Consider the following 13,518-nt stretch of genomic DNA (forward strand, 5'->3'; position numbering starts at 1 on the left):
TTTTGGATTGGAAACTCAAATTTCTGCGGAAACTAACTGAACAAAATCTATTCTTTAAACTCAAGGAGCCTGCAGAACAACAGATCCTATTCAAGTAAGGTCATTGCTAATACCAGCAAGTAGGAAAAAAATTATTCTTTTATCTAATTCATTTTCTTCATTTGCCGGATGATATTGCTGTTATATCAGGTGTGATGATGCATCTGACATGCTTTCGTAAGCCTTCTATGAAAACTCTGCTCTGGACTAATTCTTACTCAAGCCATTTGCATTCGGTTCACCGCCTGAAATTCATGTTTTACACACACACAAATGTTCTGTTGGATGTTAAGGACCAAAACAGCATGCTAACTCTCATTCATACGAACTTAGCCAATATTTTTATACTCTCATGCTATAAATACTGATGCAAAAGTTATGCAAAATCCAATTCATTGAACGAGTATTTAAAGCCTAGTTGGCTAGTTGTTTGATCTCAGATTTCAGGAGTAGTGACAGAGGTTTGTGACGCCAGATCCTCCAGGCTTGATCATGTTGAAAACTTGATCCAGGACTTCAAAGAATCATACTGGAATCGCCACCTGAGTTATTGGAATGCTTTGGAGGCTTTACAAGGTGAAAATTTGAGTTATTGAAGCTTTAACTCGTCGTCCCACCCAGTTTCTGCAGGAGTAATTAGCAAGATTGTGCTCAGGATTCGTTGCAGGTTGTGCGGAGAAATTATGGTTCCTACTTTCATTTTCTCTTCTTGTGTGATTTTTTTCGTATTAATGCTACCCTTTAGTCCGCAGCCAATGATATCTGTTTTGAGATATCAAAATCACTAAATGGTTTTTCCCCCACACACATGGCTAAGAATCGAATCTGACAACTACTTGTCAGCTGTGCCAGACTTATTAATTTCTTAATATGCATTTTCTCTCAGAAAGTTCTTAGGATCTTTCTTTTCTCTGATGTTACTATATCTTTCACTAGCAAGGAATCAACTTTATTTATATCCATTCTTGCTAAGAGTATCTTCCCTAATAGTGCTAATGAAATCCAGTTTCAAGCAATGACCTCTTTCCAGTGTCCTTGGCTTGTGTTAGAAATGCGGTTCAAACTACGGAAGTTGCTTCTTTCTAGCATCGATCCTTTTACCAAAATCCTGAATGTTGAAGTGACAGTCTAGGATCAGGAAAAAATAGTTTTAAATATTTCAACTTCATCGATGCAAATTGTTTTAGCCCAGTTCTCCTAGATATTTTTTTTTTGTCAATAATGTGAGGGAAATGATTTATTCAAAATAAAATTCTTCAAAAAAAAACTTTTTTGTGTGGAAAATTTGATTAAAAATTTAAAAAGCGTAATTAATATATTCTATGAAAATTAAGAGAAATAAATGCCTTTCCCCAAAAGAAGATAGATCCATGAAGTCCGATGCGAGCAGAAGTTGGGCTATTCATGTTATTGGGCTTTTTTCTTGTTAGTCTTACCTTAGTTCTCCCCTCAACTAATTGATTATAAACAAGCGATAGGAAATGGAAATCCAACGTAGGAAGCAATCAAAGGGCTTCAACGCCTGTTTTCTTGTGATTCAATCGTGCACGCATCTTCCTGGCGTCACCTTTTTCGCGGCTTTAATATAAAATTCACTAATTTGGGGGTCTTCTTTTATATATTTACAGAGTTTAGGAAGCCCAAGCGTTAGGATTAAGGCTAATTTGTAAGTTTTCTTTTTTTGGTCAAAGGCTAATATAATTGAATATAGTAACCATGGATATGTTAATTCTAATTGTAAGATCAAGATACGCTCTTACCATATACAGCAATTCCACTTTAGTGAATTGCTGTTTTCTCTCCTCTCTTCTTGTAATTATAATTTATCTAGATAAAACTGTAATAATTTCCTAAACAATAATCCAGATGGTTCAAAAATCAGCCTCAAACAAAAATAAAAGATGTAATCATGGTGAAAATAAAAAAATTGAAATGGGAGCATTAATTACTGTCTTTCCATTTTAAAAAAACGTATGTACCCCCAAAAAAAAGTGTATATTTCTTACTGAAAAAATTAGAATCATCCCTCAAAGGCTGACAAGCCAGTTTGGCATGAGTATGGGGACTTGTTTGAATGATTTGGACGGATATGCATTGGGAGTTGCATCACCGCATCACATAACGACGGGGGCTGAGAAAATATTAGCGGAATAAAGTGAGATAAGATTACTCGACGTAACGTCATTTGCGGAAATATTGCTGGAGTTTGCTTTCTGGATTTATCATTTCTTCATGAAGCTATTGTGAATTCGGCAGAGAAATTGAGTGTAATATCCCGATTCCGAAGTTGAGTTACCTTTGTTTCATCAATGGCCGCCAGGAGACAATTACAGTGTCTGCTGCGGAGGGGTTGCAGGGGAACTAGATTCTTTGGGGCTGTTCCTGAAGGCAGCGCTTCTTCCTCTTCTCAGAAACTCATCGATAAAGAATATGAGTATAGTGCCCACAAGTAAGATTCTCTTTTCTGTCTACCGAACTACCCGTCCCAAATAGGTGTTTAGGTGAGAAAACCATCCAAGATTGAGGCTTCAATCATTTTTCGAGTTTTGGTTTCTGGGTCTCATCTATTTTCTTGTTATAATTTGATTTTTGATGATTTTATCCCATTTTAATGAAGTGAAAATTTGGGTTACTAGCTTTTGGCTGAAGGGAAAGTTTAATGCTAGTTGAGAGAGGCTGTAAGCTTCTAAAACCAGATACTAAGCTGAAATCACCCAGTTTTATTCAGGATTGTCACGGCTCCAATAACCATATCATTTATTGTCTGGAACTTTGGTTGAAGTTCAGGACTTAAGTTGTTCGTGGATTTTTTGCCTCCCACGCTTCCTTTAAATTTTAGGTTGATGATGTTGCTTACAGTGAGGCGAGCCTTATAATGCTCTCCATTGGTAAAGGTGGATAATCTTAGGGGTTGTGTTCTGAATGAAAGGGTGATGTATTTCCGCTTACTTCGTACGTGTCAGCTCACAACTGGAGGTTGTATAGAACTGCCGTCTGGCATTATCTTTTCAACATCAAGGATGCCTTTATTCTTTTGTACTAAATCGTGGTTTCAAAACTTTAGCTTATCCAAAACTTTCTTTAAGATACATTTTAAGGGCATTTGTAAGGATTCAACAATCTTTTCTTTTTCAATTTTGGTTCCTGCAAATCTTGTAACTAATCAATTCAGTGTTGCGAGCTGATTATTGATACTTGTCTTTGCTCTGTTTCAAGAACAGTTATCATCCCCTTCCAGTTGTATTTTCACAAGCAAAGGGATCTTGTGTATGGGATCCAGAGGGAAACAAATATCTTGATTTTTTATCGGCTTACTCAGCAGTTAATCAGGTAACATTGTCTCTATCTTGGTCCCTCTGTAGTCTCTTGAATTGGTTTTGGGACAGAACAGGTTGTTTATTATTATTATTTTTTTATGTTGTTGTAATCAATAAGGTAGGCTTTCAGATCAATTCAAATTATTTTTTTATACGATGGTTTGTGTCTACTCTAATGCAACATCCAAATTGGTGAACGCGAATACTTCCATTTTCTTGTTATTGCTTTTAAAGGCATCCAGTGTGTTGATTGCATATCATACTCATTTAGGGACATTGCCATCCAAAAATATTGAAAGCATTGCAAGAACAGGCAGAAAGGCTGACTCTAAGTTCTCGAGCCTTTTACAATGATCGCTTTCCTGTATTTGCTGAGCGTCTAACAAGCATGTTTGGTTATGATATGGTGCTACCAATGAATACTGGTGCTGAAGGTGTGGAAACAGCTCTGAAGTTGGCAAGAAAATGGGGTTATGAGAAGAAAAGAATTCCTAAAGATGAGGTATAAACTGTAGGACCCGTGCTAACTTCTGTAACATCTTGATAGGCTTCAGTGGGACTAAATAAAATATTCTCTTGAAATGGCCATTACTTTTCAAAAATAATTTTTGTTTGTATACTTATCTTGTATGCAATTATTTGTAAAGTGTAAATGTGTCGATGACTGTAGCGACTAATGATGTAGGTGTTTACATATGCCCATTAACTGGTGAAAATTGCGCCAAAAAGAAACTCTCCAATGATGAAATATCTAAGGTGTGTGGAGCATGAACTATGAAAAATATGGACAATAGTATTAGAAAGATACATTGAATCTGAAACCACTACCCTTGATGGAGAAGTTGTGCAGTTTGAAAAAAATAGAAGGGATATTGAGTATAACTGTGGACAGCTGTGGTATAAATGAAAAAATTTTGATGTTTGAGAGGATAATTTTGGAAACTCGTTCTAGCTATGATGTTTATTTCTCTCGGATTCATTATATAATTTTGCAAAGGAAAAATTGTTCCAAGATCATTATCTTGAAAAATTGGCATCCTCTTTTTGGTTCCAAATTATGCTAGATTTGAGTATGCTTGGAGCTTAACCTTTATATTTACATATCTCTTATTTTGTTTTGCAGTCAGTTTTCGACAAAAATTTCCAGAGTCTTGTTTTGTACTTCATTGTCTCCAGTCATGTCTTCCTTGTTGGTCGTTCTATATTTCTTTTTATAAAAAATACAGTTATTATTATTTTATTATGGCTTCATATCATGAGTCCTTTTGCTTATAGACACTAACTGCAGGCTATTATAGTCTCATGCTGTGGCTGCTTCCATGGTCGCACATTAGCTGTTATATCTATGAGCTGTGACAATGAAGCTACCCGTGGTTTCAGTCCTTTATTGCCCGGTCATCTTAAAGTTGATTTTGGAGATGCAAATTCCCTTGAAAAGATCTTCAAAGGTTTCAAATTGCTCAGTATACATTTTAAATTTTTGTGCAGCGTGGAAGATTATAGGAGTTCACCTTTTGAATTTTATCCATGACAAAGTGCAGAAAATGGAGAGCGCATAGCTGGATTTCTTTTTGAACCAATTCAAGGTGAAGCTGGGGTAGGTTTTCTGAGAACAGATTTCATCAGTTTGACAGCACAACATACCTCGACTCACTGATAATATGCAATGGAAGCGTGTCCATCATTTTATGTGTCAATCGTCGAATATTTTCCCGCTTTCTGTGGTTGATTACATATTATATCCAGAATGGAGAAGTGCTTCAAATTTATTAACTTTTATATTGATATTAAATCAGAAGCGCATTCCTTGATCCCTTGTTTACCGAGCTCATTTTTTATGAAAAAGACTGTTCAAATTTAAATTTTTAGAAATTCCTTTGCTTGATATATCATCTCAAACTTGCTTTATAGCTTAAGCATAATATTCTATTCCATGTATACAAGGGATTCAGATAATGCTTACTATCTTGTGGTAAAGTTAATATTCTATATATTAGCTTTGTCTATGAAGTTGAGTTAATTGGCATATTGATATTGTGGGCTGGTGCTAAGTGCACCAGATGAAGCAAAGAAGAGAGAAGCAACCAAGAATTTCCATTGAAATGTTTGACAACCCATACAATGAGAATGAAGCTTAGTATCAGTAGGATACTCAGATGAACAGAACCCACACGACCATCCCCCACAGCCGCCAGCCTTTGACTATATTTTTTTCCTGACCACTTCTACGACCGCTGTCCTGCCTAATGCATTATTTTTGCTATTTGGCATGTAAGATGGCCGCTACTGGGTTCTTCTCTTCCCTTCCTCTATTGTCTGTCTTAGCAACCACAATTTTATTCAGATAGCTGACTTCTCCTGTACATACGTATAATATTTCTTCTTTTTTTTGGGGGGGGGGGGGGAGGTGATTTGAGCTCCCAATTGTTTGCTTAATTTCTGCGGTTCCTCTTTTGTCATTTATGACAAATATATATCATTTATTGGCAGGTAATAATTCCTCCGGATGGCTATTTAAGAACCGTCAGAGATCTCTGCTCCAGATATAATGTGCTGATGATAGCTGATGAAATACAAACTGGATTAGCAAGGACAGGGAAAATGCTGGCCTGTGACTGGGAAGAAGTTCGCCCAGATGTCGTGGTTAGAACTCCTTCTACCTTAACTGTACCTATATATACTGTCTGAACAATATGAGGTAAAGTGGCGAATCTGGAAAATTTTCAGTGCTTGCCTTGTATTATATGGTCATGTGACTCGAGAAGTGCCTGGCAACTGTCCAAGCCAGACTTCCATTTCATTTATTGTTTTGAATGAAATAGAAGACATTTGAATTAGTTACTTTATGGACGTCAGGTTTTGGGTATAGATTTATTGGAAAAATCTATGATCATCACCTTCCCTTCTTACATATGCATAATACAGAAATAATCTGGATAAAAGTTTTGTTTTTGTACATCATTAGAATGCAGGTTAATGGCGGTTTTCATGTGTATATTCCATAGAATTTGTTCTTCCAACCTTTTTTTCACTTAGATTTCTGAGTGAAAAATATTGGAATTTTGACATCTCTAGAATATCTGGAGGATTTGATCCTGGAATTTTTCCCCCTTCTCTATCTTCTTGTTCCTTGTAAGATTTTGCATTTCGTGCTTCTTTCAAAGGCTAACTCTTCTTAATGCCTTTATATTTAGATATTGGGGAAAGCTTTGGGTGGAGGAGTCATACCTGTTAGTGCTGTTCTTGCAGACAAAGACATAATGCTTTGCATTCAACCTGGAGAACATGGAAGGTTTGAATTATCCGTACCACTATTTATTATATGGTGCTTTTTTCTTCACATTTTGTTTATTTTTTTAATATGTTAGATATCCGACATCATCCTTACATTTATCTTTTTAATGATGCAAAGAGACAGAGGCCTACCGTCTGCTGGGACATGGATAACATATAATTCGTCCATGTTTTTTATTCATGCCTGAAAGTCGGGACCATTATCTGAAGTGTTTTCAAAGGGTTATAATGAGGTTGGGTTAGGGTGGTTTTATGAGTATGGCCATGTGATTCAATATTGCCAGCCCTAGGTGAGGGCAAGTTATAATGTTAGCATCAATTTAATCAAGTTCACCTGTTTTTGTATGCCTAAATGACAGTCTCAACGTCTGGTCTGATAGAAACTTGTTTCCGCAGCTGGCTTTTTCTATAAAGTGTTTGGTGAAGTTTATCCATCCGCAAAAAGAGAGAGAGAGAGAGAATCTTTTTTTCTGGGAGGGTGAATGGCTGTGGCTTTGACTATGAGATTTAACTGTTCACGTAGATCTTATTACACATCCTCGGGCGAAATGAATGCAAATGCTATAATGTATTGAAGTGAATATTGATGCTTTTGTTGTTCCCAATGTCTTATTTTTCCCATCATTTTCGAGGTCAGGGGGTCTTTTCTTCTCATTTATGTGCTTCTACACATGATTCTTTTGTGTTCCATGTGTGACAAGACAACCAGTTTTGTCTGTGGAGTGGAAACAAGGCAAGCGGGAACTCACACTGACACACTCCTTATCTGTTCTTGTTGACAGCACCTTTGGAGGAAACCCCTTGGCCAGTGCAGTTGCCGTTGCCTCACTGGATGTGATCAGAGACGAGGGACTTGCCAAGAGGTACTAAACACATTACAAAATATTGTGTTTCTTAGCATATAAAAACAAAAACATGCAATGCAACAAAACTGCTTTGTTTTATTTCTGTTGTGATTTGGATAGAAAATATGGGAAAACTTGCTCTAGAAAGAAATGAATATGCTTTTACTTTTTTTTTTTTTAAGTTATATTAGCAAGTTGCAAAGCAAGTTGTAAGTTGCCTTCTTACTTCATGAACAGGTCAGCCCAACTGGGAAAGGAGCTTGCTGGTCAGCTGCTTGAAGTTCAGCAGCGGTACCCTAACTACATAAAGGAGGTACGTGGAAGGGGTTTGTTTAATGCGGTGGAACTCTACAGCAAATATCTGTCTCCTGTTTCGGCCTATGATGTATGCCAAAAGCTGAAGGATAGAGGAGTTCTTGCCAAGCCGACTCATGACACAATTATCCGCTTTACTCCCCCACTTTGCATGAGGTAAGGAAGCATTCAAGGCGGCTGAAACAATATGTTCAAATTGAATTCTTCGCTTGAAGATGAGGGGAAATCAAATTGCACAGCAAACACGCACAGTAGCTCTTTTGTTTGTTTTTTTTTTGGGGGGGGGTATGTGAAGAACTGTCCAGAACCCGAATTTTGCATCCATCGTTTGTGAAACATTACTGTGTTCTAAGACACGACTTATTGTATTGTTTTGCAGTTCGGAAGAGATCCAGGTAGGTTCGAAGGCTCTGGCTGATGTTCTGGAAATCGATCTTCCGAAGATGCAGAAGACGAAGCCGAAAAATGACCCTGCAGCGGCCTCTAATGCATGTGACCGTTGTGGGCGAGTCTTGTACGGTTAACTGTATTTGCATGCACTCCAATTATATTGAGGAATTCATATCATATGACATGCAGAATAAGACGAATAATCACGAACTACACTATTTCATTTTATATGCAAATCCCTTTGGCAGTGGGATCTCTTACATGAGATTGGATCATAGTTTATTGGAACTAAGGTGTTTGTACTAGTTTCTGCGAGTTTTTTCATCTCAGTTTTGGCCTTTACCGCAAAAATGGGGGGAAACAACAAACGTCCTAGATCAGAATAGAATCAAAGATGAATAATCGAGTTGATATAGTAGAGAGGGAAAGTGAGCAATTCATTTGACCTCGCTGTGTACAATAAAATCTCGCCTGTTTGGGTGACTCCCAAAACTATGATTTGGGTAGAATGTCACCTAAACAGCATTAATTTTAATATTATAATCTGAAACCATGGTTTTGAAACATGGTTTCAAGAAAAGTGAATCTATTTTGTTTCTGGCTCAAATTGGAGAGTATGATTGTACCTGTCAGAGTAGATCTCAACAATAATATGACTTTAACATCCCTCAATTAATTTTTTATAAACATATTAATCTTATATCTTATAAATATATATACACATATTAATTATTCATTCATTATATTATCTTATGTATTATTAATTATGTTGGTAAAAAATATATTATTAACAATTTTATTCCTTCAAATTAAAATATATCATAAAATCTATCTTTTATGTAATTATCATATTAACTTGTCTTTTTTAGTAATTTGTACATATAAAAAATGCTTCTGATAACAACTATCTAAACATTTTCACTTCTCGAATCACTTTTTCACAAAATCTATTCTCCTCAAAATCTATTCTCTAGAAGCTATTCTTCAAACTATAATTTGGTTTCATCCAAACACCCCCTAAATTTGATATCTCTCTACCTTCCATGTTGGTCTATTTGAGGCCTGACATTGATGTAGCTTCCCTCTCCGCCTAGAGGTGGGAATCAGGGCCGGCCCTTCACGGTTGGCAGGCTTAAAAAGGCCGGTCCTCTAGGGCTAAAATTTTAAAAATACCCCAATTTGCTAGGCTCGATCCTTAACCAAATATTTGAAATATTATTAACAATGCAAAAAATTAATAACATTAGAATTATATAAAAAAAATTTTAAAAAAAAAATATAAAAGGGCTTAAAAGGGTGAGCCGGCCCTTTTAAGCCATCGACCCTCCAGGACCAACCCTCCAGCGCTTATTTTCCATTTGAAGGGAAAAATATCAAACCCGACCCTCATAATTTCAGGGCCTAACCGGGCTGGCCCGACGAGCTCGACCCGTTTTCCCGGCTCTATCTCCGCCTACCCATTCCAAGTATCAGGACTGCAATTTTAAATAATAACAACAATAATAATAGGAGATTTTTTTCCTAAACATAATTATTTTTCTATTGAAAATAATCCTGATCAAAATATTGACGGGTACTAAATGTAGACAGTTCTCACACCTCTTATAATGCTACCTCCTGTACTAATTATAAGATCCTGTTTGTAAACTGTAAACAATATTTTATAATTATGACCGAAAGTAATAATAATAAGAAATATTAATCTTTTGGTCTCACTTGTCCTTAAATCTTGACTTGATGTGAATCGATTTTTATGATTTTGACTTAAATTAAACTTGGGTCATAAACATTAACTCTTTAGAGCTTGACTCCTAAAGTTTTAACCATTGAAACTTCATGAAATGAACAGTTTTATTTTCTAAAATATAAAGACTAATGTTTTAAATGTTAAACTATAAAAATTGAGTAACTTTAAGTCAAAGTTCAGAAATTAAGTTATAATTAATTTAAAATTTTAAGAACCAAGTTGCATTAAGTTTAAATTTAGGGATTGAGTTTTAACTGAATGAAAATATGAAGACAAAAAAAAAATTCATTTTCCTTCATGATGATGAGCATATTGTTTGTATATAACATAAAATTTACAACAACAAAAAATAAAACATAAAAAGACAAATATTTTGAAATAAAAGTTTGAGGAAGATATTGTAAAATTTCCCGGCAATGCCAAAATCATTTTCGTTTTAATGCGAGAAAGCAATGCGTTACTTGCTCTCCTGTCTTCAACTTGCGAGGCTTTATCCTCTTCTTGGTACTTGGTAGTTTCGTTGGCGAGGGTGTTTGAGTACAGATATTTTCTGTTATTTGTCTCCAGGCATCCCGACCTTAATGATCCAATACCATAATATTTAATGATTTTGAGGATCTCAAAAAAAAAATTTAGTGGTCAATTAAATAAAATTGTATATTATTGATATCCAAGTGATATTTAGTGTGGGAGGACTTATCCACTCGGTCTGAAATGGGACAATACTTTATAATTTTGATCATCCAAATGTCAATTTTTTGAATTCCGAGGCCATGGAGGAGAAGGACCTGCAGGACCATTTGATGCCGCTGTCTTAATAACATTCAACAAGAAAAAGCCATAATGCCTTTTCACAAAAACACAAATCATTAATTGAATAATGAACACGTTGAGATAATCATCTTATGGTTAAATGTTAATTGAACAAAAATTACCCTTACTACTAGCATTAGATTGCCCTTAATAGTACCAAATCATTATTCTTCTAGTCCTATTTATAAGGCACTTCCACCATGTTTCACACAAACCAAGAAAAACCTTAAATTGTATTAACTTTCATTAAAATATAGTAATTTTCCAACTTTACCCTTCAAAAAAAAAACTATCTACACTATAATAAATGAAGGACAATATGATACATTCATACTTCATAATAAAAACTTAATAAAGTAATTTATAAATAGGATCCAGAAAAATATTCTCTCTCTACCCTATAAATAGGACCAGAAGAATATTTGTTAGCACATTATAGGGATGAGATAACAAGGATGCAAAGCGTGACAGTAGGTGCGGTGAAGCCTAGGCTAACTGGCTAAGGATTGAAATCTAAACTTTATATTCAGTGATTGTCACTTTAAGCCTAATTCTAATTAATATCCACCAAAGTGGTTGCTAGATCGCTTTATAATTATTTAGTTTAGCCTCCAAAAGTAGCTTAGACGTCACCCCTTCCCAAAAGTGGCTTGCACACCTCTCAGATATTTGTTTTCCTATTTCTTCCCCATTTCTTTATCATGTTATATCATGTACATACTCGGATTGAAGCATATCATCAGTTATGAATGGTCCTGTGGCCATCTCATTGCGTGAGGCTCAGTGCAACCGTTTTTTGCCCTTTTTTATCCGTCTCAAGACGAAAATGTCTATCAGTGCGTTAGATCTTTGTGCTGGAGAAGTGGGCACCAAATTTAATCCTCAATGCTCGATGTCTTGTCAAATATCGAACTCAGGCTGAGAAAATTAAATCTTCATTTTTCATTGCTAAAAAGTTGGGATATATCATATAATTGCCAAGTGAACTCTACCAATTTAGCCAACAGTCTTAAATTTGAAGTTTAAGAAGATGGTCGCCGTAGTGGAACTTGTCATCTAAAAGAATCCTACTCAACTTAATCCGAATTAGTCTGATGATAAATCCCTTCACTGAAACAAGACAAACCCACCATATCAAGTGCATAAGGGGGGGGATTATTAGGATGCATCATCTTAAACTAAGATACACCCAATTAGAGAAGATATACACAAGTTATGACTCAAATCTGAGGGGAAAAAATGATCTAAGATTAATTATACCACTCTATTCCTTATTATAAGTCACTTGTATCTCAAAAGTTTGTTTCAAAATATAAGTCACTTGAAATATAATTAATGATATTTTTCCAATTTTACCCCTATTAATTTAATAAAAAATTAATTAATCTCTCTCTATCGATCTCTCAATTTTTTATTTCCTATGCAATTTATCCCCCTCCCTCCTCTCTCTCTCTCAACTTTTAATAGGAGTAAATATAAAAAAAAACTAATTAATTTAATGCATTTTTTAATTTGCAGATCTGAGATACAAGTGACTTATAATAAGAAACAGAGTGATATTGTTTTGAACTGGGCATGAAATTGCACGAAAGCTTACACCTTTGAAAGGAAACACCACTTCCAAGTGACTTAAATTTCAGTTCCAAAGTTGAATTTGGCCGGAAAAAGGGGAGGAAAAAAAAAAGTATAGTAATAACATGGGGGTTTTAATCACATGGCGTGTGTCCGTACTTTATTCATATGAGTACGGACGTTGCAGTGTCATGTTGCGGGCGGAGGAAAACGGAGGGATGATGCACACATGGCACAACGTGTGGATGATGTGTTGTGTCAACGGCCATGGGTGGCTCATTACTTTGGATGCAAATCTTAGGGATGGGCTGAGAAGAATTTGAAGTGCACATGTCATGGGATCCCCGTTTGGTATACAGATTATGCTTCCTCCCTCGTTTTTCCGCACTCTTAATACCTTCATTACAGCTAATTAATGCTGTGAATGACTATAAGCCAACTCTATTAATTGCATCGGTCAATAATAAGAAAATCAAAAAATTGTAAAATCAATAAGGGTTGCATGGGAAAAAAAATTAAATAACAAATACAAAATGAATAAATATCTTATACTTAGTACAATTATGTCATGATTAAATAAAGTAAGAAGATGGGATTATGAAGAGGGAGAATTGAAAGCAGGGAAGAGACTAACTGAAAAGTCAAAACCAGCTCATCGTCAGTTAGTTGCAGAGAATCAGCGTTAACGGAAAGGGCGTCGTGGCCTCTTAACTCCAACAGACGCAATCAGGTGGAATGTTAATACTCACTGGTATTCAAGCGCCAATATGTTGACTTAATTTTAATGTCCTGACTTCTGATGACTTGGATTTCTCTCGGAAAAGTTTTGATTTGTTAATGACTTAAGTTTGGCACAAGGAAAAAGAACAGACAAAGAAGTGAGAAAATTTTAAAATGAGCTCAATTTAAAAAATAAATAAGTGATATTAAAAATTTTTAATTAATTTTTGTTATTCTTTTATCTTACAACTTTTTTCTATTAATATTTTAAAACCTTATTTTTCAATTTTTTAAATAGAATTTATTAAAAATATTTCTTTGCTCTTCTTTTTTTCAATTTCCACGTAATAAATGGACCTTAAGTCCAAAACCCTTTTTTTTTTTGGGTGTTTTATGAGATAAAACTCATTATATCTGCCTCAGATAACTTAAAAATATTTTTTAACTTAATTCAAATGGACACTAA

General features: G+C 35.2%; 1 protein-coding gene across 1 annotated transcript; it reads left to right on the forward strand.

Annotated features, from left to right (window-relative positions):
- Positions 1–2,114: 2,114 nt before the first annotated feature.
- On the forward strand, positions 2,115–8,502 carry LOC114722977 (ornithine aminotransferase, mitochondrial). The gene is made up of 10 exons (XM_028909109.1): positions 2,115–2,488; positions 3,261–3,369; positions 3,628–3,858; positions 4,645–4,804; positions 4,898–4,953; positions 5,847–5,999; positions 6,551–6,648; positions 7,433–7,513; positions 7,733–7,966; positions 8,190–8,502. The coding sequence occupies exons 1-10, from the start codon at positions 2,349–2,351 to the stop codon at positions 8,332–8,334; spliced, it is 1,407 nt and encodes a 468-aa protein (XP_028764942.1). The 5' UTR covers positions 2,115–2,348; the 3' UTR covers positions 8,335–8,502.
- The last annotated feature ends 5,016 nt before the right edge of the window (positions 8,503–13,518 follow it).

Source organism: Neltuma alba, unplaced genomic scaffold (genome assembly GCF_004799145.2).
Source record: "Neltuma alba isolate B1F8T4 unplaced genomic scaffold, ASM479914v2 tig00012116_pilon, whole genome shotgun sequence".
In the NCBI taxonomy this organism is placed as follows: Eukaryota; Viridiplantae; Streptophyta; class Magnoliopsida; order Fabales; family Fabaceae; genus Neltuma; species Neltuma alba.